Source organism: Cryptomeria japonica, chromosome 2, assembly GCF_030272615.1.
Source record: "Cryptomeria japonica chromosome 2, Sugi_1.0, whole genome shotgun sequence".
Taxonomy (NCBI): Eukaryota; Viridiplantae; Streptophyta; class Pinopsida; order Cupressales; family Cupressaceae; genus Cryptomeria; species Cryptomeria japonica.
In genome coordinates this window covers 619,710,525-619,736,773 of record NC_081406.1, presented here as the reverse complement: position 1 = coordinate 619,736,773, position 26,249 = coordinate 619,710,525, and the positions used below count along the sequence as shown (strand labels likewise).

At 36.1% G+C, this 26,249-nt stretch overlaps 1 protein-coding gene across 1 annotated transcript in view; it reads left to right on the top strand.

Moving 5' to 3' along the window:
• LOC131078689 (clustered mitochondria protein) overlaps positions 1-26,249 on the top strand; it is a 116,480-nt gene that overhangs the window by 54,311 nt on the left and 35,920 nt on the right. The window contains exons 6-10 of the mRNA XM_058016449.2: positions 1,155-1,314; positions 4,689-4,882; positions 5,061-5,162; positions 17,076-17,211; positions 17,363-17,491. Coding sequence (XP_057872432.2) covers positions 1,155-1,314; positions 4,689-4,882; positions 5,061-5,162; positions 17,076-17,211; positions 17,363-17,491 — 721 coding nt within the window. The remainder of the gene's footprint in view (positions 1-1,154; positions 1,315-4,688; positions 4,883-5,060; positions 5,163-17,075; positions 17,212-17,362; positions 17,492-26,249) is intronic.

The window sequence follows — 26,249 nt, the reverse complement described above, 5'->3', positions numbered from 1 at the left end:
ATACCATATTCAACATCAATTCTCTACACCTTACTATCCTCAATCTAATGGTTAGGTTGAAGCATCCATTAAAACTATTGAACAAATTTTGCAAAAAATTGTAAACAAACACAGTAAAGACTGGCATATTTAGGTAACTTATGCATTATGCAGTGGAGAATGGTAATGACATTTCTGATGGCATGCCATTATAGTGGTGTATTTGTTTTTGATGATAAAATTATATCTGTAAACATTTTGGTATATAGTAACAATTATCTATATTACTCCTCTAGCAATAATTATCTCTGCTTACATCTTATTTGTGCATAAAAGAATTATGCTCATGTCTTTTGACGTATACGTATATGTACAATTTTTTATGACCACCTCATTCATTTTTGAGGACCTTGAAAATTAGCTTTATCTACATCTGTGTCCATGCAATTTTGTTTAATTTTAAAATGCAATTTTTTAGAATCTCTATGTTGTTGGTATATGTATTCCCTGTTTACTTTCATTGCATTTATGGTTTTCTTCCATTCTAGGTTCTGTTTCACCTAGCTTTTTTTTTTGTTCATTCTTAATTAAGTTTTTAAATTTAAGGCTTTGTCAATCTTTGTTCATGGGACATTATCTTAATAATCATACTTTTCTAGATATGCCATGGACCACACATTGATATCGACAATTTTCAAGAGTAATTTTTGGCTGCTTCTATTTGAAATCAATGTGATCTTTGAAGTAGGGCTAATATTTTGATTATTGTCTCTTATTAACAAAGTGCCTTGAAAAGGTTGTGCATTGTCCTAGCTTGTAGGAGGGAAGCAACTAGAAATGTTGTTGCCACAAATACATATAATAGAGTTTGGTTGATATTATATATTATAGAGATGTTTTCATTAGAACAAATGCTGTAGTTTTCTAGGAGAGTTATATTTAAATACTATGCATGTCACTTGTTTAGTATCAAATTGAATATTACCAGGTTTTTGATGAATTATATGTTCTACATAATGAATATGGCAGATTTGTGAATTTTTGTTGCAGATTTGTTTTTATTAAGCTGGATGATACATTTTGTTTTTCTACTAAGGGATTGCATACTGCACTTTCAGATGTAGTTGCTATTTTGATTCTATTTTAAGTGAGTTAATATTTTCTAATTATTTCAGGGGATAGGAAATCGGAGGTGCCTGAACTGGAGGGATTGGGTTTCATGGAGGATCCAAATGGTCTGCTTGAGAATCTTGTTGTATCTCCATCTTCGCAAGAGATCAAATGTGTAGAAAGCATTGCTTTTTCTTCATTCAATCCTGCTCCAGGCTACAGAAGGCAAGCATTTTTTTTGTTGTATTCATATATTGGATTGATTGCTGCAGTTTTTTAATTTGTCACAAATTTAATTCCATTTATGTTGGAAAAATAATGAAGGCTACACCCAAACAGATTTAAATCAACTTTAAATATCCATAGAGATATGGTAGGATCTTGCTTGAAAGGATAAAGCACAATTTGATCTTCATATCTATACTCTTCTTTGTACTAGTTGTGGGTGATCATCGTTGTAGTTGCTATGATGATTTTCTCCATTCAATTGTCAGAATTCTTCCTTTAGTCATGACATTCATTGGTTATGCAAAATATTGGAATTATCTCACTGATTTGTGTAAAGGAGCTCTTTGGTATTAATCTAAGTTACTGGTCTATCCACTAGTGGACCCAGGTCCTGGTCCGGTTCGGCCTGGGTTCGAAGTCTGGATTCTTTCCTTAATGGGTATTAGCAAAATTCCAAAGGATCTCCATCATGGTGCTGGATATTACTGAAAGTAGACTCAAGTTTAGACAATACCAAAAATAAAGAATATCCCAAAAGGGGACATTACAGGATGGGTTTCTAGCAGCTTTGTTCTGGAAGCCTTTTTTGATTTACTTTTGGGATTCTTCTTTCTTTATCATTTTGGCTAATGAGAAGAGGAGCAAAGGATCATCTTCTTTTGCCATTTGACGGACATGGAGGGTTAATGATAAACATTCTTATTCAGCTATGTGAGGAGACAATGTCTTCTTTTTAGTAGATTATGTCTCCTTTTCAAGAATTATCACCTCTTTAGATGCCTTGTCCACAGAAGCATGCAAATTTTGCATAGAAGCCACATCCTGGGTCAAGATAGAGAAGTGGTTGGTGAATGGAATATCTTTAACAAAAATATTTAGATTTTTTTTGTGCTTGTTTCTTTTCCTTCTAGATTTTTGGAAGTCTTCATTTTGACCCTTTTTCTGCTGGTTATATTTAGGTGTTCTAGAGCTATTTCTTTGGAAATTTCCATGCTCATGACAAAAATTACATTTAAAAGGAATGCACTTGTAATCGATCCTAGTGTGACAATCTTATCTTTCAACTTCAGAATAATGGCCTTAGGGAGCCAGCTAATTAGATTGACTTACACACAAATATCGACAACAAAATAATTCGTGACTTTGGGTTAAGCCCATGTCTTGTGTGTCCTAATAGCACTGCCTATTGCCTAAAGGTCTCCATAATTCCAAAATAAAATATGAGAAAGAAGGGGACTCTTATCCAAACTGACATCCTTGAGAGTCTCCATAATTCCAAAATAAAATATGAGAAAGAAGGGGAGTCTTATCCAAACTGACATCCTTGAGAGAGTTTCTTGAGTACGATCTAAATCAGCAGATCAGTGATTTACATACAAGCTGCTGGTGCCAATGAACCAAGGACCACTGTCCGGTCTTTCTCTTCTTTGACTAAGAAGGAAGCAGTGAAAAAGCCCTCTCGCACATTGAAATATGTATATCCCCTTTAATCTTTGGCATCCATTCTTTGTCCACCCATTTTTCCAATGATTGATAGTTTGCCCAAAGGGAATATCTATTCTAGGTACATCATCACGATAGTTAACCTTTCGAAACTGTCCAATGTCATTACCTTCTTTGTAAGGATTAGCTACAAAGGGGCCGTTCAGGTCAGGAGAAAGTTTCAAACCATAAACATTCCTAGCTGCAACCATGTTTGTAGAAGGATGAGTCTTTGTCCTCTTTGACTAAGAAGGAAGCAAGAAAACTGCCCGCCACACATTAAAATGTCAACATCCTCATGAGACTTTGGCTTCCATTCTCTATCCACCCATGTTTTCAAAAATTTGTCAGAGGACCATGAACCATTAAACTTGTTTACCAAAGCCTATTCATGAAGAACAATAAACAAATTGGTAGTTTCCCTAAAGGAATTATCTACTATAGGTACATCATCCCAAGAGCTAACCATTATGATTTGTCTAATGTCATTACCTTGTCTGCGATGATCAGCTGCAAAGGAGCCGTTTAGGTTGGAAGAGGATTCCAACCCAGAAATATTCCTGGCTGTAATATTTCTGTAGGAGCATGCAACTATATCAGCTGAAGGATGACTCAAAACCTCTGTTCTATGGAGTTTTTGGGATGGGGAAGGCAGTTCAAGGGCCATTTTTTGGGGATGGTGCGAGGACGGCAATATATCTGAAATTTATAGATATATAGAGTAAAATTTCTACTAGTTAATCTACTGCAGTATTACAGAAGCAATATAACATGACTCTGTTAACATGATGCTGGATGATGTCTGCAGAAGCCTATATGCCAATTACATTTGAAAAATAAATTGTTTGTTTGTGCTTCTCACACGATACCTCACTCTACCAGACAATGGCAATTGCACTTTTAATCTCTTTTGCAACTGATAATAACAACAGTCTCCAATACCTTTTGGAACAATGAAATCAGAAATCAAAATTATTGCTGTCAGTGTCAACTGTTATATAACTTTTAAAGAAACTACAAATATTAATCATAATATATTTATTGCTGTTATACTACAGTTGCATCATTGCGGTCATGATTAATTTAATTGCTGTTAGACTGCTGTCATGATATATTGATTGCTGCTGTTATAATTCTTTCATGGTATATTTAATAGTTTTTTTTTAATGTTATGAATGATTGTTTTAAAACATTATAAAAAATTGTGTTAGTGTAGGGGATGCCTGGCTGTCCCTGCGACGGTTGAGGGACATCTGAGATGTACCTAGTTGACTCAGGGACGATTGGACGTCACCTAACCATTTTCTGCCATCCCCTAACATGGGGATGGGCCTCTTAGATGTTTCCAGAATTTGCTTGTTGGAGGACAATGGCCAGAGGATGTCTCTTGCTGTCCTGCTCTCCGTGAAATGCCTAAGGTGATGGCGATAGGGGTTTGAGGGATGGGGATGCATACCTGTGTAACATAGGCCGACACAGATTCTCCACGCTACAATTTGAAAGCATATTGCAGGAGAGATACCCAGAAAACAAGGACAACAAAATAAACCAAAATCTACCCACAATAACCAAGGAATGAGCTGAAGACGACAAAAAGCATATAATAGGCAAACATAACTCTAGGGACTAAAATTAGGCCAGGTGGCAGCTGACTATGGCAGTAGCCCTGAAATTTGAAAACTTCCTTTTGTTCCATCTTCTGCTTAGTGCATCATTGTTGTCTCCCTTCCACGTCTTCTTGTTACACCATGTAGTTTACTATTTGGTCGTTGAATATATGTTACAAAGTTTAATCGAATTTTGATTTTTCATATTGACATTTGACATTAATCTATCAATTATCAATTATAGTACAAAGCTAAATATGCATTAGCTCCTTTTTTTTCCAGGCTTCTTGGGGATTTAATTTACCTAGATGTGGTGACGTTAGAGGGCCAGAGTTTCTGTATTACAGCACATACACGTGGGTTTTATATCAATGCTTCTACAGGAGATATATTGGATCCACGGCCTGCAAAATCTGCTCATGAGACAACATCAATAGTTAATCTTCTACGCCAAATCAGTAACAAGTTCAAAAAAGGTAGCTCCAAATCTCTGAAAAAATTGGAAATTGCTTTGAACTCTTGTGAGTGTTGAGAAGGAAAAATTTCCTTTTCCAATGCCACCATTTTTGGATTAACTTCAATCTGTTTTTAGTTAAGGTATGTTAATAAGGAACATGCTTCCAAAATTAAGTTATACAAGACTTCTTTTGGTAGGTTTTCGTGAAGTTCTGGATAGGAAGGCCTCTTGTCATCCTTTTGAAAATGTACCAAGCTTGTTGCCGTTGCATTCATGGCTTGGTGTTTCTCCTCCACCAGGTAAATAGCCTGTCCTTACATTTAGATTTCTTTACATTTTATTATGTAATCGGATGCCATATATTTCTAAGAAGTCAGCACTATATTTGCAGGCCCTTGTGTATATTTTGGATTTTGTGATCTGTTTAGGATTGGATGATTTATGTTTCTTAATACAATTTACAATATATACATTTCCTTGTGGTACAATTTCTTGTTAAAAAACGTGTTATTAGATATTTTGAAATTGACATACAGAATGACCATATTTTTAGCATCGTTCAGCTTCCTATTGGATTACATTGTTGTTTTGGCCAGTGAAATAAGGTGATAATTTGGGGAATTAAAACTTACAATGCTTGTAATTTAGGATTACATATATCTTGTTTAGTACACGAGTATGGTTGATTGCTTTGGAAGTAGCGTTGACTTTCCAAATTACCTTTGAAACAAGCAAAGTTTTGATATTGTGGAAGGCATGAAAGTTTGTTTTTCAACTACATTTCTGACTGTTATCAACTAGGTTTGTGTGATATTGGATGAGTGTGTACATATCTTTATGAATGCAACCTCATAGAATTTGGTCTCCATAATCATTCATTTTCCCATGAATAAGGTGGATATGTTTCTCTTGGAAGATAAATTTGAGTTTGTTTTAATTATGATGCCTAATCTGAAGATTAATATACCATATTTTTCATTCATTTAATCTTTATTATGTTATATTTCACAAAACTTGAGTACTGTAATTACTTTAACAACCACAGATTGAGTGGAAAGGGTACTTGGTAATTACATATGTGATATGTGGTGTGATTAATTTACTTGGGTAATATTTATGACCTTCGTGTGCATTTTGTAAGATTTATCATATATCTTATCTTTGTGTGCATGAATCCTTTCTTGGTGGAATTTAACAAGTTACATCTAAAATGTGATAGCATGACCAAGCTTAAGTTGCTTGTTTCTATAACAAATATTGGATCTTTCAATCATTCTTGGGGAGGATTGAAACTATCATTTGATGTAACAACTGATCCTATTGAATCTCAATGGATAGTTTTGATCACAGATTTTTTCATTTATGTGCATATCACCAATTACATTTGCACAATGCAGACTGTATAGTGCATAAATAATAACTGGATACTAGTAGTTTTTGAGCTTTGAATTACAATCTATTTGGTACAAAATCAAACCTACAATATAATTACAAAGTTCCCAAAAAATTTGATGTAGCCAATGACTCTTGCTGCTCTGAAGAGAGCTACACTAGAGGGCTGCAGGTCCTAATGGTGATTTAATAGATGAACACTTTTTTAAAATTATAAATTATTTTTTCAAGTAAAAATGATGGTTAATACTTAATGGAATATCAAATCTTATTTCTGTCTTTATTTACAGAACTCTGGTATTTGATTGTTGAGGGACCACCTTTGATCATTTGAACTCTGCTCTCTTTATTAATGTTTTGATAGTTAAGTTATTTGAGCATAAAACTGGCTCAGTCCTATTTAATACTTGCCACAAATATTCAGCAGAGTGGTTAATGTGAATAACAGTAAAGAATGTCCATTTTCAGTTGAGGGGTTAAGGTTAAAAATAGTCACAAATATTCCTTCTTATCTCTTCTTAGCTAACAATCATATACCCAAAAGAGCCGAAGTTTGAATTGGCAATCTGAATGTGCCTCACAAGGAGCAATCATGAGCTGAAGTTACAATGGGCAGTTCTTGTTGTCGTCACATTGTAAACAAATGTGAAAGTGAAAAGATAAATTTGTTCAATCAAACTTAAGTTGCCAGTTCAGGTTTAGGATCAAATATGGGTTTGCGTGTGTGTATATATGATAATGATAATAATAATATATCAAACAAAATCTATACAAATATAACATGTATATAAATCAAAATATATAATGTTTAGAAATATTCATAATTTGCAAAAGAAAAATATAATATTCATAATTTATCTGTTTAAAATCAGAAGGGAACATTACTAAACAAAAAAACAAAAACAAAAAAAGCCCAATAAAGGATCGGGCATGAGTTGTTTAAGGGCAATTTCATAATGTAGCAGACAAGGAAGACGGTGGTTTGGAGATAGCATAGCTGTAACAACTCATTTCATTCATTTGCTCCCCTATTGGCCCATCTGGGGCATGAACATGGCCTAGAATTGGCATCTTATTACCTAGCAGCAGAGAATCAAACAAATGAAACAAAACGCATAAAAAAACCCTATTTTGTCCCAAAAATTGCTTGATGAAGTCAAAAGGAGTCGAAAACAGTAAAAAATCGGCATAACTTGCAATTATACACAAATTGGGTGTTTAAATTGTGATTAGTTGGGATAAAAGCTGCAACAAATTGTTCCCTGCTAGTTTTTCATAAAATCATGATTTTTGGAGGAAACAATCGCCAAACATGGTGATTAATCGCGAGTTTTTACAGATGTTTGCTTCTATGGTTTTGATAATTGATCCCAGCACTTATTTGAAATTGGGTAGTGAAACTGTCATCTGTTGCAACAATGATCATAGTAAATCTTGATTGATGTTTTCAATTCCCAGCTTGTTAAGTTGCAAATTTGGATTTGTTTTGATGACAGAAAAGCTGTTGAAGAGGATGGAGGGGTATTTATTGGCTTTGGCAGAGGGTACTCTTCATGCAATATTTGATTTCTCACATGGTTCAAAACTTGGATTCGGTAAAATTTTGGCTGGCAAAAGTCTTGATCCGGACCTGGGATGTGAGAAAAACTCAGGCATATTATTTTGGATGAAGTTAAAGATTTTGTTCAAAAAATGCAATTATTAAAGAGGACCTGAAACCATGGGGTCAAACTTGCTTGCAGCAAGAACATGACCGAAAACTAAAATACAATGGAATCATTCTATTTCAAGTTTCCATCTTATCTCATCTTTATCCTGTGTATTAATCCAACCTTGACATTGTTGGAAAACCCAATCCTTTGTATTAATCCAACCTTGACACTGTTGGAAAACTCAAATGATGTACGAACCATTCCAAGTTTTTAAGATAATTAGTTATGCTGTGCATGCTACACAAGGTAGGTCTAAGTCAGCCACATTGGCATTAACGGACATCAAAGAATCCCCGTGTTCATTCAAGATTCATTACCTTGCAACCAGCTTATGACTGAGATGATACAAATGTTTGTTTATATCATCAAAGAGTTTTTAGCTGGTGTGAAAGTACTCCTTTGCTGAAGCACAGTGGCTATTAAGACAATTGTTTAGGTTCATTAGACTAGAACACATATCACTGAGCAGTAGATCTTCTGAGCCTGGTTTTGAAGATTCTTATCCATTCTAACAGACGGTTAGCTCCAGCTCCTTTTTGCTTGGTTTGTGTGTTCTGGAATTGGGCTGTTTACAACTTTTCTTTTACCTTTGGCTCTAGTGTATCATTACCAGAATAATGCTTCTCCTCCAACAAAGAAGAAATTGTTGAAGTGGATCGAGAAGGTACCGTGGAGTTGTGCAGAGTGGAAGGGCTTATGCCATGAGAGTAGGGGCCTCCCAAATTCTCATGGTGATAAGCTGGATGGGCATGTGGAACAGAAGTGTAAGGCTGCAAGGAAGGAATGAAGAGTGCAAACCCAGCTGTATAAAAGAAGCAAACCCAGCTGTATAAAAGAAGGCATGAGGAAGGGATGCCAAGAAGTGAAGGGTGAGAGGGGACAAAAGTGTGCCTGAGGGAATAAAAGCCTTGAGAGATTAAGGCATAGACAAAATAGTGCAGAACCAGTGAGGAGGAGAAGCATTCATAGCAATGAAGAACACAACTGCAGGTGAAAAAGACAAAAGCCTGCCAAAAAACAAACATATGTTAAAAGCAAAAGGTAGACAAGAGAAAAGGATGGAGAGCAAATATGGTCAAGAGGATTAAATAAAGCACACAACATGGAAAAAGGCTTGGACAGAAGCAGGACAAAGAATGGAAGGCATCCAAAAGGTCAACCAGAAAGAGGAAACTTCTCCACCATAAAGCAAGGAGATGCAGTTTCTCAAAAGGAGAGGAAAAGGAAACTGCCTACAAACATGGAGGAGAGAAGAGAAAATTGAAAGGGAGGTTACACAAAAGCAAAGATCACAAAAGGAAAAGGACTCCAACAAAGAAAGGGGTTGGAAATGGGGGAGGATGAAAATCATGGAGCTTGAACACCAAAAGGGAAGGGGAAAGGTTGCGGACAATGTGAAACAACCAAAAAGCAACAGAGGAAAGGGAAACACATTCAGATAAAGATCAACAATGAAAAATCAGCCTGTCCGATCCTTGAAACTGCTTTCTCTATCTTCCTCAATGATTTTATGCAGATCGTTGAATGGGCCTGATAAATATGATAAATGTCACACTTGAATTGGCAGAAATCAGCAAGGCTCAAAGTTACCAACCAGTTAGCTGATCTATTACTTTTCCTCATAGTCTGGATAAAGTGGTATTCTCCAAATTTCTAGACAAGGGATTTTGCCTCCGACAAGAGATTCTGAAGCTGCCAGTTGAAGATGCTGTTCTTTTCCATACCTTAAACAATTGTTCTAGAATATCCAATTATCAAGTTTTTCTTTTGAAGATCACTTCCAATTTTAAGACCCAAGATCAGGCCCTTTATCTCAACCATAATATTGGAGTTAAATCTGGTGTACAATGTGCCAAAAGCCAAAGCATCACTCCAATGATCTATATCACCTCCTCCTGATGCCCCGGGATTGTTTTTAGCAGGCCCATCAAAGTTTAGTTTAACTCAATTTCTGATTGGAGGACATCAAAAGCCTTTCTAATCCTGGGTCAATTTCCAAGAATAAGCAGCTCAGATGGATTATATTCCTAATTCATTGCCTTGTTGTGAATAAATCAGCTTTGGTTACAAGCTCTTATAAGCTCTCACAATACCTTCTCAAATCTGATCTTGATTCTTGAGCTTTTCTTTTGAGGTCCTATTATTCCTTTTCAAGCAAATCTTTCATATGATTAATCCCTAGAGCAAGGTAACATAAGCCTTTAAGGATGTCAAGGGAAATTGAACATTGCCAACATTTAAAGTCCTCTTTAAAATATCATCTGGGGACTCATTTGAGATTGAAGCTCCCATTTGACCTAGAGCGATTGTCCATGTTGCTGAAATTAGCTGGCTTGGGAGGAATGAGATGGGGCCACAAGTGTAGAGTCTTGTCATCCCACGAGGTGTAGATTTTATGACTCCTATTTGCAGTCAGCGAGTTGATGTGCTCACAAATAAGAATTTCTATTTTAGTTATCAATGTTTGCAAATTTTCTTTCCTCATTAAATATACGGCTATTCTGTTCTTTCCATAGGAGCCATATCACAGTTGCAGGGATGGCTGAGTACAAACCATGCCAAACCACATTTTTAGGAGAAGATGGCCAACATGAGAAAATTCCTTTCAACGAATGAGGCATGGGACCATGAAAATTTATTTTCTCTAAAAAATAAGACCAACAGTATTGGGCTGCTCGGCATTGTACAAGTAAATTATCTGCTGTTTCATCATTTTCTTAGCACATCGGGCATCTAAAAGGCCCGTGAAACCCCATCTCCATCAGTCTATTGCCTGTGAGTATTCTACCTTGGACCGCTAGCCATGAGAATGTACCTGCTTTTGGAAGAACCGCAGGGTGCCATATCAATGCAGTGTTCCAATCACACCGATCCCAGTCTCCCCATGCAACTTCATAGCCTGTCTTAACCGTGTATTCACCAGATTTGGCTGCGCACCAGAAGATTTCATCCTTATCATCTTGCTTGAAGACATGTCAATTGGCTAGCTCTTCTTTTAGAATCTTCCTCTGATTTTCATTGAGCAAGTCCAACCCTTTCCAGTTAACTAACCGTCCATCTTTGTTGTTTCCTACATCCATATAGTCACAAATTGTTTGTCCCACTATTGGAGTGAGTTTCATGAGCATCTTCCAGTCCAGGCAAGTCAATGATTCTTTTGTACCTGTTCCATGAATCCACCCAGAAATCTGCCATGGACCCGTCTTTTACCCTCCAAGACAGATGATTTGTAATTATGTATCTGCACTTCATCATATGGTTCCATATGGCCAATCCGTGGGGTGGATTGGCAATAGTAAATATTCTATTCGGCTCCTCATTGTCTAGGTATTTGCTCTACAAGATTTTGCACCATAGCGCTTCAGGCTCCTTAAACATTCTCCAAACAAGCTTGGCCACCAGAACATTGTTTTGGGTTACCAAGTCTTTGGTTCCAATTCCCCCGGCTTGCTTGGGCTTTTTTGTAAGTTCCCATGTGAGCGGAGGAATCTTCTGCCCTGTTCCACAGGAAGTTCCTGAACATTTTGTTTAAATCGGCCATCACCTTATGTGTGACTTCAATGGTGGAGAGCATATAAATCGGGATGGCTGCCAACACAGATTTAATCATGGTCAATCGACCAGCCATAGTTAACCACTGTCTTTTCCAGTTTTCAGTTTTCTTCTCACATTTATCTAAAATGTCTTTCCATAGTTTGCTTCTGACCATGCCACTGAATAGTGGAACACCAAGATATTTGCCAGGTAACTTATCTTCGCTGAAGCCTAAAACAGTTGTGATTCTCCTCTTAGCCACATTTCCAGTATTGAAGAAATAAACACAAGATTTCTCTTTATTAATCTGCTGTCCTAAGAAGAGAATATTTATCTAGCAGATTTTTAATGATGGATGCTTCATTCAATGTGCTATTCCCATAGAGGATTGTATCATCAGCAAAAAGTTGGTGTGAGAGAGAGGGCAACGAGTGTGTTTCTTTTATACCGGCAATGTCACCTGTGAGTTTAGCATGAGATAGAGCACGACTAAGAGATTCTGCAAGAATTACAAATAGGAAAGGGGATAAAATAATCCATGAAAGAACCCCACATGGTTGGGCATTAATCAAAACTGAATATCTTACAGATAAGATACAGCCATAGACCCATTGCATGCAGGCCTTGCAAAAGCCAAATTTTTCCATAGTTAACATCAAAGATCTCCATTGTACATTGTAATATGCTTTTTTAATGTCCAATTTGAGGATCATACCCTTCCAGTTTTCTTTCTTGATGGAATGAAGCAATTCGTGAGCAATGATAATCCCATTGGCAATGCTTCTCCCAGGGATGAAACCGCTCTGCTCTGGGGAAATAATTTTTGGTAGGAGAAGCGTAAGTCTGTTGGCCATGATTTTAGAAACAACTTTATATATGGTGTTACAGAGAGCAATGGGCCTAAAAATTCGAGAAACTTTGAGAATTCTGAGTCTTGGGAATGAGAGCTATATTTGTGTTGTTCAATTCCTTAAATATTAGCTTTTTCCTCCTAGATTCTTCTATCACTGCTCTGATGTCGTTTCCCATGAAGGACCAGCACTTCTGTAAAACAAGGGCAGTAAACCCGTCCGGCCCTGGGGCTTTCTCTGCTCCAAGTTGAAAGACTGCCTGCCGAACTTCCTCTACAGTGGTGGGAGCCATAAGCATTTTGTTATCATCATCATTAATCAATGATGGGATAAAAGCATGATAATCTTTGCATAGAGACTCCGCCTTATCTTGTCCTCCCAAAAGGTTCTCAAAGAAAGATACTCCTTCCTTCTGAATATCAAGCTCGTTAGTGAGGAGAGTGCCTTTTGAATTGAAGATTTGAGATATTTTATTCCAACTTCTTTTAATCTTGGTAGTGTTGTGGAAGTATTTAGTGTTCCTGTCGCCCTCTTTTAACCATTATTCCCTTGCTTTTTCTTTCCAGTAACTTTCCTTTCTAGCAAGGATCTCTTCATATTCACTCAAAAGCTTGGAGGGAGTGAAGCTCTTCCTCCAACCTATTCTTTTCTTGAAAGATATTTTTGAAAACATCTCTATTCCAGATTCTAAGTCTATCTTTAATGAATTGCAATCTCTTACAAAAGGTAAACATACGCGTACCTTGAATGTCTGCAGATTCTTTCCACCAATCTTTGATCAACTTCACTAGTCCCGGCCAGCGAAACCACATACTTTCGAATTTGAATTGACTTCTGAAAGGAGGACAACATTCAAAGATATGCAATTGTACAAGAAAGTGATCTGATGTGGGGATAGGCAGTATAGTGGCAGATGGAATAGCCGAGTCAGTCAACCAATCTTCCATGATTAGGAAAATCGATCCAGACGTTCAGCAATATTTGAGAAACCAAGCCGCCTATTTGTCCATGTGTAATTGCCGTTGGTTGGTGCAACATCCACAAGCCCGGTATCAGATGTGGATTTACAAAAGTCAGCCATAGATTGGGCTGAGTTCCCAATGCCTCCCAGTTTCTCACTAGGATTAAGAATCGCATTGAAGTCTCCAGCAAGCATAGCCCAAGACTGTCTCTGTGATAAATCAATTTTTAGTGAGTTCCACAAGGCCAATTTGTCTGAGGGTTTGGAGGGCCCATAGACATTATATAGTGGAAAGGCAAAATCTGATTGCAGGCTCCTAACGATGCAACACATCCAATTCTTATTAGTTGATACAAGAGAGATATCAATTTTGTAAGGCTTCCATATGATCAAGAGGCCGCCAGAGGCCCCCTCCGCCTCCTATGCATATCCTTTCCAACCATGACAGCTTGCAATGAAAGAATCCAAATTCTCCTTTGAGAGCTTAGTCATTTGAAATAATAAGATGTCGATCAAATGTCTGTGAATATGGCGTTTAATCATACGCCTTCTGTTAGGGGCATTAAGGCCCCTAACATTCCATTTAACAACCTTAATTGGCCGCCAAAGGAGGAAATGCCTCCTCTGAATCGCAGCAAATAGGATTTGATGGACGTTTGATCAGGGAGCATACCATCCTCTTCACGCTTCTTCTTGTTTGTCTTTCTTCCAACTCTATTGTTAAAATCATGGGAAGTAGGCTCTGCCATTGTTTGGCAAATAGTTCTGGGTTCGACAATGTCGACATTGTCATCCTCTCCTTCAGCAATGTCGTTCCTAGCCAGACTTAAAGTAGGATTGAGAACCTCGTTATCTATGGGGTTGGGTTCAGAGATAACCGTTTTTAACTGAAAATCTTCAATATGTTGATTAACAGGATTGTTGCATTCAGGTTTGTCCATGTTGTGCAGAATAATTTCTTTGCCTCTGTTATCTGCATTAACTTCCTCTATTTTGGGTTTCCAAACTTTGTGTGTTGGAGGAGGATTTCTGAATGCCCCTAACATTCCATGTAACAACCTTAATTGGCCGCCAAAGGAGGAAATGCCTCCTCTGAATCGCAGCAAATAGGATTTGATGGACGTTTGATCAGGGAGCATACCATCCTCTTCACGCTGCTTCTTGTTTGTCTTTCTTCCAACTCTATTGTTAAAATCATGGGAAGTAGGCTCTGCCATTGTTTGGCTAATAGTTCTGGGTTCGACAATGTCGACATTGTCATCCTCTCCTTCAGTAATGTCGTTCCTAGCCAGACTTAAAGTAGGATTGAGAACCTCGTTATCTATGGGGTTGGGTTCAGAGATAACCGTTTTTAACTGAAAATCTTCAATATGTTGATTAACAGGATTGTTGCATTCAGGTTTGTCCATGTTGTGCAGAATAATTTCTTTGCCTCTGTTATCTGCATTAACTTCCTCTATTTTGGGTTTCCAAACTTTGTGTGTTGGAGGAGGATTTCTGTTGCAAATTTCTTCATTATGATTTCTGCTTCTGCACTGAAGACAAAAGAATTTTGATTTCTTGATTTCAACTGCCTGCTTCCATACTCCAGCCATAGTCTTCAGATTGATGAAGCCAGGGGGATTGGTGATGTGGATGATCTCAATCCGCGCAAAACGTATCGAATCATCTCTGCCCATATCAATATTAATTGTTTGCCCATATCAATATTAATTGTTTGCCCGAGGGTATCCCCAATGGCTTTCAAACAGTTTTCGCTCCAAAATTCGAAGGGGAGATTATAATACCGTAACCATGTTGATCCATTAGAGGGAGTCATGATTGTGGGATCAAAATTTGGAGACCAATTTTGGACAAAGATAAAAGAATCATTCCATTTCCAGGGTCCCGCTTGCAATACGAAGGCTTTTATCAGATTCTAGAGCGAATTCCACCATAAAAAATTGTCTCTGCATAAAGTAGATTTCTTTTGCATTCGGCCAATGTTCTGTGACCCAGAGCCTGATATCACTTCTCTGCTTGTTTTTCCCCAAACCGTCCTTTGTCAACCGTCTCTCTCAAAAATTCAATGTCTTTGTTTACGATGTCTTCCATGTCCATGGAAATCTCCTGCAAATTCGGTGGGGACTTCCATGAAGGGTTTTGAAACCCCTGATTTCTCTGCCATCTTCCTCTTCTCTCCGCCATCTCACATGTTCATGGTATTTTACATTATTATATCCAATCAATTGGTGTAAATTATAATTGCAGATGAGAATGATCGTAGTATTAGTTTTCTTCAGAGTAACTTTTACATCTTTGTATTGGTGAAGGGAGATTTTGGTTGTTTGAAGGGTACATTCAATTGATTGCTTTATGGAGTTAGAGATTCTTTTAGTCTATTAATTGGTTAATTTTTTCGGTTTGATATTGCTTGTTCTTTGGCTCTATTCTGTAGTAAAATACTTTTACTTTGGAAGAAGTTATAAATTCCTAGAGGAAGCTGAATTTATGTTTGCAATTGTGTTGTTGGAGTCCAAATTTTTTTTGTTATTTGATGATAACTTACTTTCTGAAATGTGTTTAGTTTATATATCTTATCTAATGTTTTAAACAAGGTTTGAAATATAGGCAACTTGTGTACATTACACCTATGTCACCGCATTTGCCGAACTTTAGTCATGAAGTTCGAAATTCGGCGGATTTTAGAACATAAATAAAATTTCGTTTAAATTCGCCACATATTCGGTACAGTAAAGGAAAAAATTTGTTGTAATAAACTATATTTTAAAAAACATCTGGCAGAGGAGAAAGCATCTTTGTCCAGAAAGAGAAAGCTGCGCCCATCGCCAAGACTTTAGGGGTGCGAATGAGTCGGCCTGTATGCATTCGTTCATTTATTTATAAAGTTACTTTATAAATAACAAAACATAAGTTGCCTTTAATGTAAGTTTATAAAAGGTTATTGGCGTGTCCTGAAAAGTAACTTTATAAAAGGCTATTCACGTGTATGTTTTGTTCTTAATTTAATTTTTTTCTTTTTCAAATTAAATTAAATTTATTTATACTTTATATTTTACATCACATTGATTTATTATATAATTTTGTTTATTATTCAATATGTTAAAACTTAATATTTGAAAATATTTAAATTAAATTTATTATTATAATATATTTATTATTTAATATATAAATTTAATAAATTAATAATATTTTAATTAAATTTTTAAATATAATTTATTATTTATTTTATTTTATGTTTAACTTTATTAATATATTTAAACATATTAGTATACAAACATCATTTTATTACTCATTTTCAATTTATTACTAATATTTAATTTTTTTTATTTTTATTTAAGGCGAATTTAACGTCGAATTTTTTGCCCTTGCTGAACTTCATCCAAATTTTATGGTTGCTGAACTCGAATTCGAACGCGGTGACTTAGCATTACACACATAACTTTAAAAACTTTGTGAGGTGACATATTTGCTAGGTTTTTGGACATTATGGTAAATGAATTGTTCATTTTTGTACTTTGAAACAAAACTCACTATATCTCATGCTGAAAAGTGTAAACAAAATCTGTGAGTGCGTTGATTTAATTTTTAAAATTCTCAAATTATTCAGGGAATTTACTTTTAAATGAGTTTGTGGGTTGGCCTTCAATTGTGTTTTGAATCCATGATCAAATCTTGACAGAGTAAAGGTGTAATAGAGACTTATAGTTAGATATGTGTATAAACAAATGTAACATTGTAGTCTTTACCATTGGATGGCAGCTCATAGGAGGGATGTTTCAAGAGCAGAGGATGCTTTAGCTTTGCCTTATGGCACTGAGTCAATTGGCATGCAGAGGGACTGGAATGAGGAACTACAGTCATGTAGGGAATTCCCACGCAAAACCATTCAAGACAGGTGCCTGTTTTGTTACATGCTGATGTTATGTACAATTATAGAGTGTTTTTGATGCTTATTTTATCCCTGTTAGTTTCACCTTTGGCTTATTTATGGTCAACTTGGCTTGTGTGTGGTTTCTGTTGATTGGTTCTTATATGCTATGTAACAGGATCCTACGTGATAGAGCTCTGTATAAGGTAAGCTGTGATTTTGTTGATGCAGCAATCAAAGGTGCAAAAGGTGTCATCAGTCGATGCATACCTCCAATCAATCCGACGGATCCTGAACGATTTCATATGTAAGTATTTCTGGACTGTAAGAAGCTCTTTTTAGTTAGTTTTTCTTTATTTTTTAACAGAAAATGAAACAGAGCAAAAAGGTATGAATAAAGGGATTTTTAAATAATAATATACCAAGTCATTTATATTAAATGTGTCAGAAAGATGAGTCTTGAGCTCCCTAATTGTCTTCTTGCTATTACCTAACATGTCATCAACATGCAATACAATAATCATATCTGATTATCAATAATTTAAATATAAGCACAATGATCTTCCTCGCACCTAACAAAACTCAATTTCAATTCTAAGGCATCAAACTTTTGGTACCATATCTTGGATGATTGTTCTGGACCATACAATGTTTGTTTTTACATGCAAACAAACAATTCCTTCCTTTTCATAACAAAACCATTAGATTGCCACATATAAATCTCCTCCTCAAGATCCCAATGCAAGAAAGCAGTTTTAAGTTCCATAGAAGCATTAATCATTTGGGCAATTAATCGGCAAAACAAAAGTATAAGATTTTTTTGAAAAAATCAGGAAAAAATCGGATTTACAAAAAAACGTAAAAAATTGCAGAGAAATAGTCAAAAACTATTTTTTTAAAAAATATTTAAGGGAATTTCCATAGCATAGAGATATTGTAAGCAAATAAAATAGAGAATTCAACGCATGATTGTAGAAAATAAATTTTTGTTGTTTATATTCATATCGCTGCACAAAACATCCGACGACAACATAAATAATAATAAGTTGACAGTTGTCAAAATGACAATTACAATATAGTTTGTGATGTAATTGTTTGTGACTTTGTACAATGTTAACCAATAAACTAAGTAAAAACTTCCAAAAAATCAAAGGTAAATATTTAATAGACTATTTATAGAGGATGAAGCATATTTTTAAATGAAATTTCCGTATTAAAAATATAAACAAATTTGTTGATATTAATTAAGAATTTATATATTCTTTAATTTATTTAATATATTTATTATTATCCTTTTTAGATTGTTTAAAAAAATACATGTTTTTTGTGGAATATACAATTTTAAAATAATATATATTTAACTGAATGTAAAGTAAATATTATATATGAAATTGATTGAAGCTCAAATTAAATATTAAATATTGTTCTCTATTATAAAAACACAAAAATGGGGTATTCTACAAAGAATAATAATAAAAAATGTTAAATAAATTAAAGAATATATAATTTTTTTATTAATATCAACAAATTCATTTGTATTTTTAATATAGAAATTTCATTTGAAAACAAATTATTAATAAAAAAAATAAAAATAAAATTTCCATAAATTTCTAAAACAAAACAAAGATTTCCAAAACAAAATAAAAATTCTGAAACAAACTAAAGATTTTGAACTATTATTGAATATGAAATGATATCTAAATACCTGGGCACATTCTTCCCCCAAATTTTGACTGTGCGTTGCTTCCTGAAAAAACCCTTTCGATTTCTGCTGATTTCTCTTTCGTGACTAGGGATACTATGAATCCGTCGCACGACATGAGTCATAGAATGTTTGTGGCATTTTTTTTACCGTTTTGCGGCTGTTTTAGCGTTTTCCTCCCGTCTTTAGGGATTCGGTTATATTTACGATTTTTTACACGAATTAGATGTGATTTAAACCCAAAAAAATTGTTGACCAGGAGTGATTCGCCATTAATTGCGACCGATCGCAATTTATTCCAGACTATTGCTTCTTTGATTTTAACATCTATTTGCTCAATTTTAAAATCACAAGCAACATAATAGATAATTGAATCTAATAGAAGAAAACTTAGCAACATGAGAGAGTATTTTAAGAAAATCAACTCCCTCTCTTTTGGAGTAGCCCTTAGCCACCAGTTGGCCTTGTACCGCTCTAACTGATTGTTTGCATCAAATTTTTTCTTATATACCCCACTTGCAACCAATGGGCTTTCTTCTCCCGGGTAGAGTAACAAGATCCCATGTGTCTCAATTGTCTAAGGCCATAATCTCCTCTTGCATGGTGTGCATCCAAGATTCACTATACTCTAAAGAGAGAGCTTTCCTGTAGGATCTAGGTTAATCGCTGATACTTATTAAAACGAATACACAAGTAAAATATGGTGGGCTATACCTATCCATTGGATTCCGCTGGCTTGTGGATCTTCTTAAGGTAGTAGTAATGGGCTGTACTTTTTCTTTTGTATGCTTATTCTGCAGATTATCTGAAGTCTCTAAACCCTCTTCTTCTCCATCCTTTGACCCTTTTGATTGTTCTTACATATGTGCATCTTTCTGCTTCTCCATCTTTGTCTTGAAGTACACTGTCTAAGTCTTTCTTTCTTCTTTAACTATTATTCACCTGCATAAGGCTTTAAACTCCTTGAAAATCATATCTCTCCAATAGATCATTTTTAGGGTTAGAGAATTCCAAAGATTATAACCTTTTACATTTTTTGGGTGAATCAGTATAATCCAATTTCCACTCAAATTAAACATTAATTACCATTAATAACTTCTCCAAGAAATGATAAAAAATCATCAAATATTCTTAACTCAAGTTCCTTAAAAAATGCAAAGATGTTATGTGGAAAGGTGATGAGTTGTACTTCTGGGTAAGGATGAAAAGAATATTAAATATTATTGACCCCCTTGAAGGGGGAAGATAATCCTCTAGCTCTAATACATTTGGTTTACCTGGTGCAGTAATCAGTCTCCAAACAAAAGGATTTATTGTAGATTTGATAGATTTATGGAAATAAGGAATTAGTTTCTTTTGTTGGCGACCCCAATGATGCTCCTATCTCTGTTCTCCCATCTGCCATGTCTGATCATTCCCCAATTAAGACTACCATATGTGTTGGCCTTTCATCCTTCATGCCCTCTGTGCACCATCCTTCTATGCCTAAACTGAACTACTTCTTTCTCCAGACTCAAGACTGTCTTGGTGGTATTTGTATGGTCATTGCAATCTCTAAAAATCTGAATAAAAACCTAAGCCCTATTCTTAAATGGGATTCCTTGGTTGCAGTATGGAGGAACTTGTTTGGCATTATTGGGAAAAAGGGCTTTGGATAGAAACAAACGGGACAATCTGCTGCATCAGAAGCTTCTTTTGCTAGAATGTCAAATTTAAGAGAATAGCCCCAATCTGTATGCTGAAGTTATGCTAATCAGAACTAAGTCTCTGATCAGCAAATTGCAAAGCTACATGTTTCAAGGCCAGAGAATTAGTGCCAAGATGAATTAGCTTAAAGAAGGTGACAGAGCCTCCAAATATTTTTTTAATTTAATCAAGCATAAACAGACTAAAGAAAAGATTGGTCCAATTGAAGATAATGGGGCTATGTCTAATGACCCTGATGTCATGAAACAAGCTTTCTTTTCCTTTTACCAGTAGCTCTTCTCTTTTGAGGGGAAGGCCAATTCATCTAAAGCTAGGGAGTTTTCTATTAAGATGATTCCTAATAAGATAATTGGGGAGGAGGTCATATGTTTTGACCAAGATAGCATTCGGTCACTAGCTAATAACAAATCCCCTGGTCCTGATGGATTGCCTGCTGAATTTTACAAGGCCACTATCAATTGGATTGCTTCTGAATTGGTTGAGGTGTATAATGATGCTTTTGCTAGTAACTCCATGGGGCAATATATGGACAAAGCTATAATTAAGTTGATTCCTAAGGAAGGTGATAGAATTCAAATCAGAAATTGGAGGCTTATTGCTTTTCTCAATGTTTCTTATAAGACTCTTGCCAAAACCCTAGCCCATAGGTTGGCTGGGATCCTGGGGAGGATTGTTTCAGTTAGTCAGTCTGGGTTCATCAAAGGGAGGTACCTCCTTGAGAATCTGATCACTAGTTGGGAGGGTATGAACTGGGCCAAATATGATAAGCAAAATGTTGCCATGATTCTCCTGGACTTTGAAAAGGCATATGGTAGAATTGAATGGCCTTTTGTTTTGGATATGTTGTCGGCGTTTGGGTTCTCTCACAAGTTTTGTAAGTGGATAAATATTCTTTTCACTGACTCTTCTACCCAAGTGGATGTTAATGGAGAGCTTTCTGAGCCTATTTTTTTGCAAAGATCTATCAGACAGGGTTGTTCTATTGCTTCATCCCTCTTTGTTATAGCTGTTGATGCCTTAAATTTTATCCTAAGATCTAACTTGATTACTCCACCTATCCAGGGCATTATTCTCCCTAACCAGGAGCAACTCCTCAATGCTCAGTTTGCTGATGACACCTCCTTATACATTGAACTTTTTGAGTCTAACTTTGATAATACTATGAAAAGGCTAGATTTATCATATACTGCATCTGGTTCCAAAGTTGCCCCTCACAAATCCACTGTTATTGGCTGGTCTAAAAACCATGTCTGGTTGGCATCTAAGGGCTGGCAATGGGCAGATCCTTCCAAGGTGGTAAGGTACTTGGGTATTCACTTTGCAGTCTCTCCATCTTTGAAAAACATGTGGGATTTTGGCTCTTTCGTAAGATTGAGAGAAAACACACCAAATGGCAAACCCACCTGCTGTCCCTTGCAGGTAGGATCTAAGTGGTCGAAAGGTTATTGCTTCTCAGGTAGGATCCAAGTGGTCCAAGTGATCCAAGGGGAACAAAAAAAACATTGTGTGAATTGGACCTGTTGTTGCTTGCCAAGGACTGGGGTGGGCTTGGGCAAGGATCTAAGGATTCAAGGGTAAGCCTTGGCCTCTAAGCGGATCTTTAAGGTTCTTGAAGGTGAGGAGCCTTGGATGGTATTGATCAGAAACAATTTGGCCCTATCTAGGCCAAAAAAGGGTAAATATTGGGATTCGATCCACATTCAAGACATTATCTTCAGCCAATTTGAGGTTAGAACATTTGGCTCAGTAGCATTTTCAACTCTTTGGAAGGCTTGGTGTAAGATTCGTCATTTGGTTTCTAATTGTGAAGCTGTGGGGGTTTCATCTCCATATTACGTACCTAATAGATCTATTTGGTGGAATGTTACTTGTTATGGAAAGCCTTTGGCCTTGTCTTATGGGCGCTCGGCTAAAACTTGGCATGCCAAAGGGATCCAAAATTTGCAAGATCTTATATGTGGTGATAAGGTAAGGTCTTGGGAATAGATGCGGTTTTTGCATGATATCCCCATTTCTCACAAGAAAACTTATTCTATGATTGTAAATGGTTTGTAGAACCCATTTTTTGGTAAGATGATTATAGATACAAATCTAATCAGCATGATTAGGTGGGCAAATGGCTCCCAATTTCAAGTTGTTTTTGTTAAAAGTTTATATTTGATGCTTGTTTGCCTAGGAGAGGTTTTTAATTGGATCAACTAGGCCTGGAATCTTAACTGGTCTGAAACTGTGTGGTCTTATAAGCTGATGCAATTTTGGAGAAACCCTGTTGCACCTAAAAAAGCCCTTTTTAATCAGCTTCTTATCCTTAAAAAGCTCGCTCTTAGTCATGTGCTGCATAACTATGGTCAACCCACTATAATCTGTGATGCTTGTAATATGCTTGAAACTTTTGAGCATTTATGTTTTGATTGCGAGTTTGCTACCCATATTTGGTCTTTGTTCTTTGGTCAACCTGTTAAATGAGATGACAATAATGGTTTTTTTGTGGCATGAAATTCTCTCTTTGGATGTTGACGCTTTTAATTTTGGTCTAAACAAATTTGGCTTGTGTTTACTAATGAGGTCTTGTGGTGGATTTGGAAGAAGAGGAATGAGGAGGTCATTCAGGACAGGAGGAGTCTTACTGAGTTCAACAGTGAACTCACCTTTCTCTATATTATGTTTTATGTCCAGGCTACTATGTAGATTCCCAAAGAGAGATTCATGATAAAGCTGAAGGAAGGAATAATGATAGTTTATAAATCAGTGATCAAGTTTGCCTGCTTCTTCCCACAAGGCAGAGACAAATTGAACAAAGAAGAACTCAAGCTGCTTAATAGATATTTGGAGAGAAAGATCACCAAACTCGATCTTGAAGATCTAGTAAAGAAGCAAAAAGAGGACATTCGGTTTGATCCCAAGATACCTGATCCCAATGTGATTGTGCCGCCTCTTGGTACTTATGCATGGGATAAAGCAAAGTGTAGTAATAACATTATAGGAGCTTGGGACTAGAGGTTATATATGTCTAGTTTTTGGTGCTACAGCTAATGTTAGATAGTTTTTTTTGGCCGTTGATAAACACTGTTGTAGCTATGGTGTTATACCTACTGTAAAAATTGTATCCGGTCATTTTCTACCAGTTGGTGATCTCCCCAGACTTTAATAGGGGTGGCTGCTCCATATAATGTATCTCTGATTTTATAAACTATATTCAATAGAAAAAATAATGCGACAAATAAACATCATAAACCAACACACGTTCACACAATGAATGCCATATATACATAGAAACCCAAGAGGGGAGAAACCACAGTGAGAATAGCTGCTTGGATGTACTGTGCGAATCCAGCTTCACAAAACAATGAATCACTTACAATGATTGAGTGGACACCAACCTATCAGAGACACCAATCCCCTAATGTACTTGTGAGCACCAACCCATTGGAGACACCAATCTCCTTTGCCCAGATCTGAGCAACAACTCAGTAAATAGGACTGCAATCTCAACAATAAGAATGGTACAAATTGAGGACCTTAAAGTTCAACACACAACTTGCATCTGATCTGATCAACCTCCAAACACTCTTGTACATAGCATATGATATTCTAATAAAGGTGTACATAAAATCAGGATATTGCACTCAACATCATTCTCCCATTCACATCATGTGAACTTGTAACCTCAAAAGTACACACAGAAATGAATCTAAGACATCTATATGTGTTACAATTACAATTACATCCATAAGTCAGCCCAATACATAATTAACCATTTTCAGGTCGGCCACACAAACTTTTATTCACCTAACATGTGATAGGCCAGGTCCATTTAGCCCAGACGCTACTCAAAACAAAGGAACAGGCTACACACTTAACAAGGTGGCTTAATCTGGTCCCAAAGGTTGTCCATGTACATTTTTCAGTGGACACACATGCTACAACTCATCTGCAAGTTGGCCTCATCAAACGTGTAATAGGCCTAGCCCAAAAAGCTCATACTCGGTTCCATACAGGGGAACAAGTCTTGCGAATCCTACTGAGGATCTATCTTGTCCCAAAGGACATTTAGCCTAAATCTCTTGCATCAGATGAATCAAACCACTATGGCATCACTTCGAAACACTAACCAGGTCAGCTAGCAACATGGTGATCAAACTCACTAAATAAACATTATGTTTCGTTTCGCCACAACTCTGAAAACTTTGGATAATGATAAAATATGCATAGGCATACTGTCCTTTCAAACTGCAAGACATAACTCTTAAGCATGAAGAAATGCAGATCACAACAGGTTACCAAACCCAGCTCACTCTCTGGGTAACATGCCACAATCACTCTGGATAAGTCTTCCGAAACACTTCCACCAATATGAGTAGATACGACATGATATTACAGACATATCCCAAGTCATTCCACAATCATATCAATCAATGGTATTGCCACAACTCAAAATGCTCTGACATGACAAGACAATAAGACATTTTCTTCAACCTTCTGGATGCCACAAAAGTAGGCAGCATGTCTGATACTAAACTGATAACATAAGTTCAACAATCTCCCTCAGAGACATCATCCTTTTGACATCATTGATAACATATGTCCAACACAAAGACCCTTAAATGTGAAGTAGAATGCTTTTTACCTATCCACACTTCATCAGGAGTTTTATCAACAAGAGTTGAACAAGGAGATATATTAATCAAATAACATGCAATACTTACAGATTTTGTCCAAAAGCATCAATCAAGCTTTTGCACCACTCAACATACTTCTAACCCTTTCCATTTAAGTCTGCTTCATCCTTTCTACTACAACATTTTGCTGTGGAATATAGGGCGTAGTCTTTTGTCAAACAATACTTGCATGCTTACCAAACTAATCAAATTCCCTAGGGCAATATGCACTATTGTCAAATATCAACACCCTTTATCTTATAATCTGTTTGCTTCTCAACTATGGCTTTAAATTCTTTAAACTTAGTGAAAATTTCAGATTTAACGTCCTTAAAATAAATTTTAGTGTATCTCTAGTCATCATCAATGAATGTAACGTAAATTTGAGATTTTCCAAAAGAATCAACATCCATTGGATGCAACACATTCAAATGAATCATAATTAATAATCTCTTAATCTTGTAGCCTTATTAGTCTCATGAGGAAATGATGATCAATTCTGTTTACGGAACACACGATGTTAACAGAAATCAGTTTTACAAACAGAATAATCAGAAAAACCATCACCAACGTTTTATTAATTAAAGTCCTAAGACCTTTTTCACTTACGTGACCCAAACATTGGTGCCACAGGATACATGGATTTTCAGTGCTAGTCACATTGTAATTACATAAAGTGGAGTCATTAAGTCTAAACAAAGTCTCTATTTGAGATCCTTTAGTGAACACCAAACCCCCTCTTACGAACCTGCAATCAAACTTCTCCACTCTCACATGAATTCTAAAATCATTCAACTTGAGTCCTAGAATATGAAAAACATCATCAAGAGTTTTAACTCTTCCATCATTGAAACACAACTTTACCGTTCCCTCATTGACAATCTGCTTGGTGTTGTTATCACCAAGAAAACTTCTCCATCATAATCCGAGTATGTTAAAAACTAAAAAAGCTCTCCTTGTGTGGAGTTATATGGTAGGAGCAGCCTGAATCAATAAGC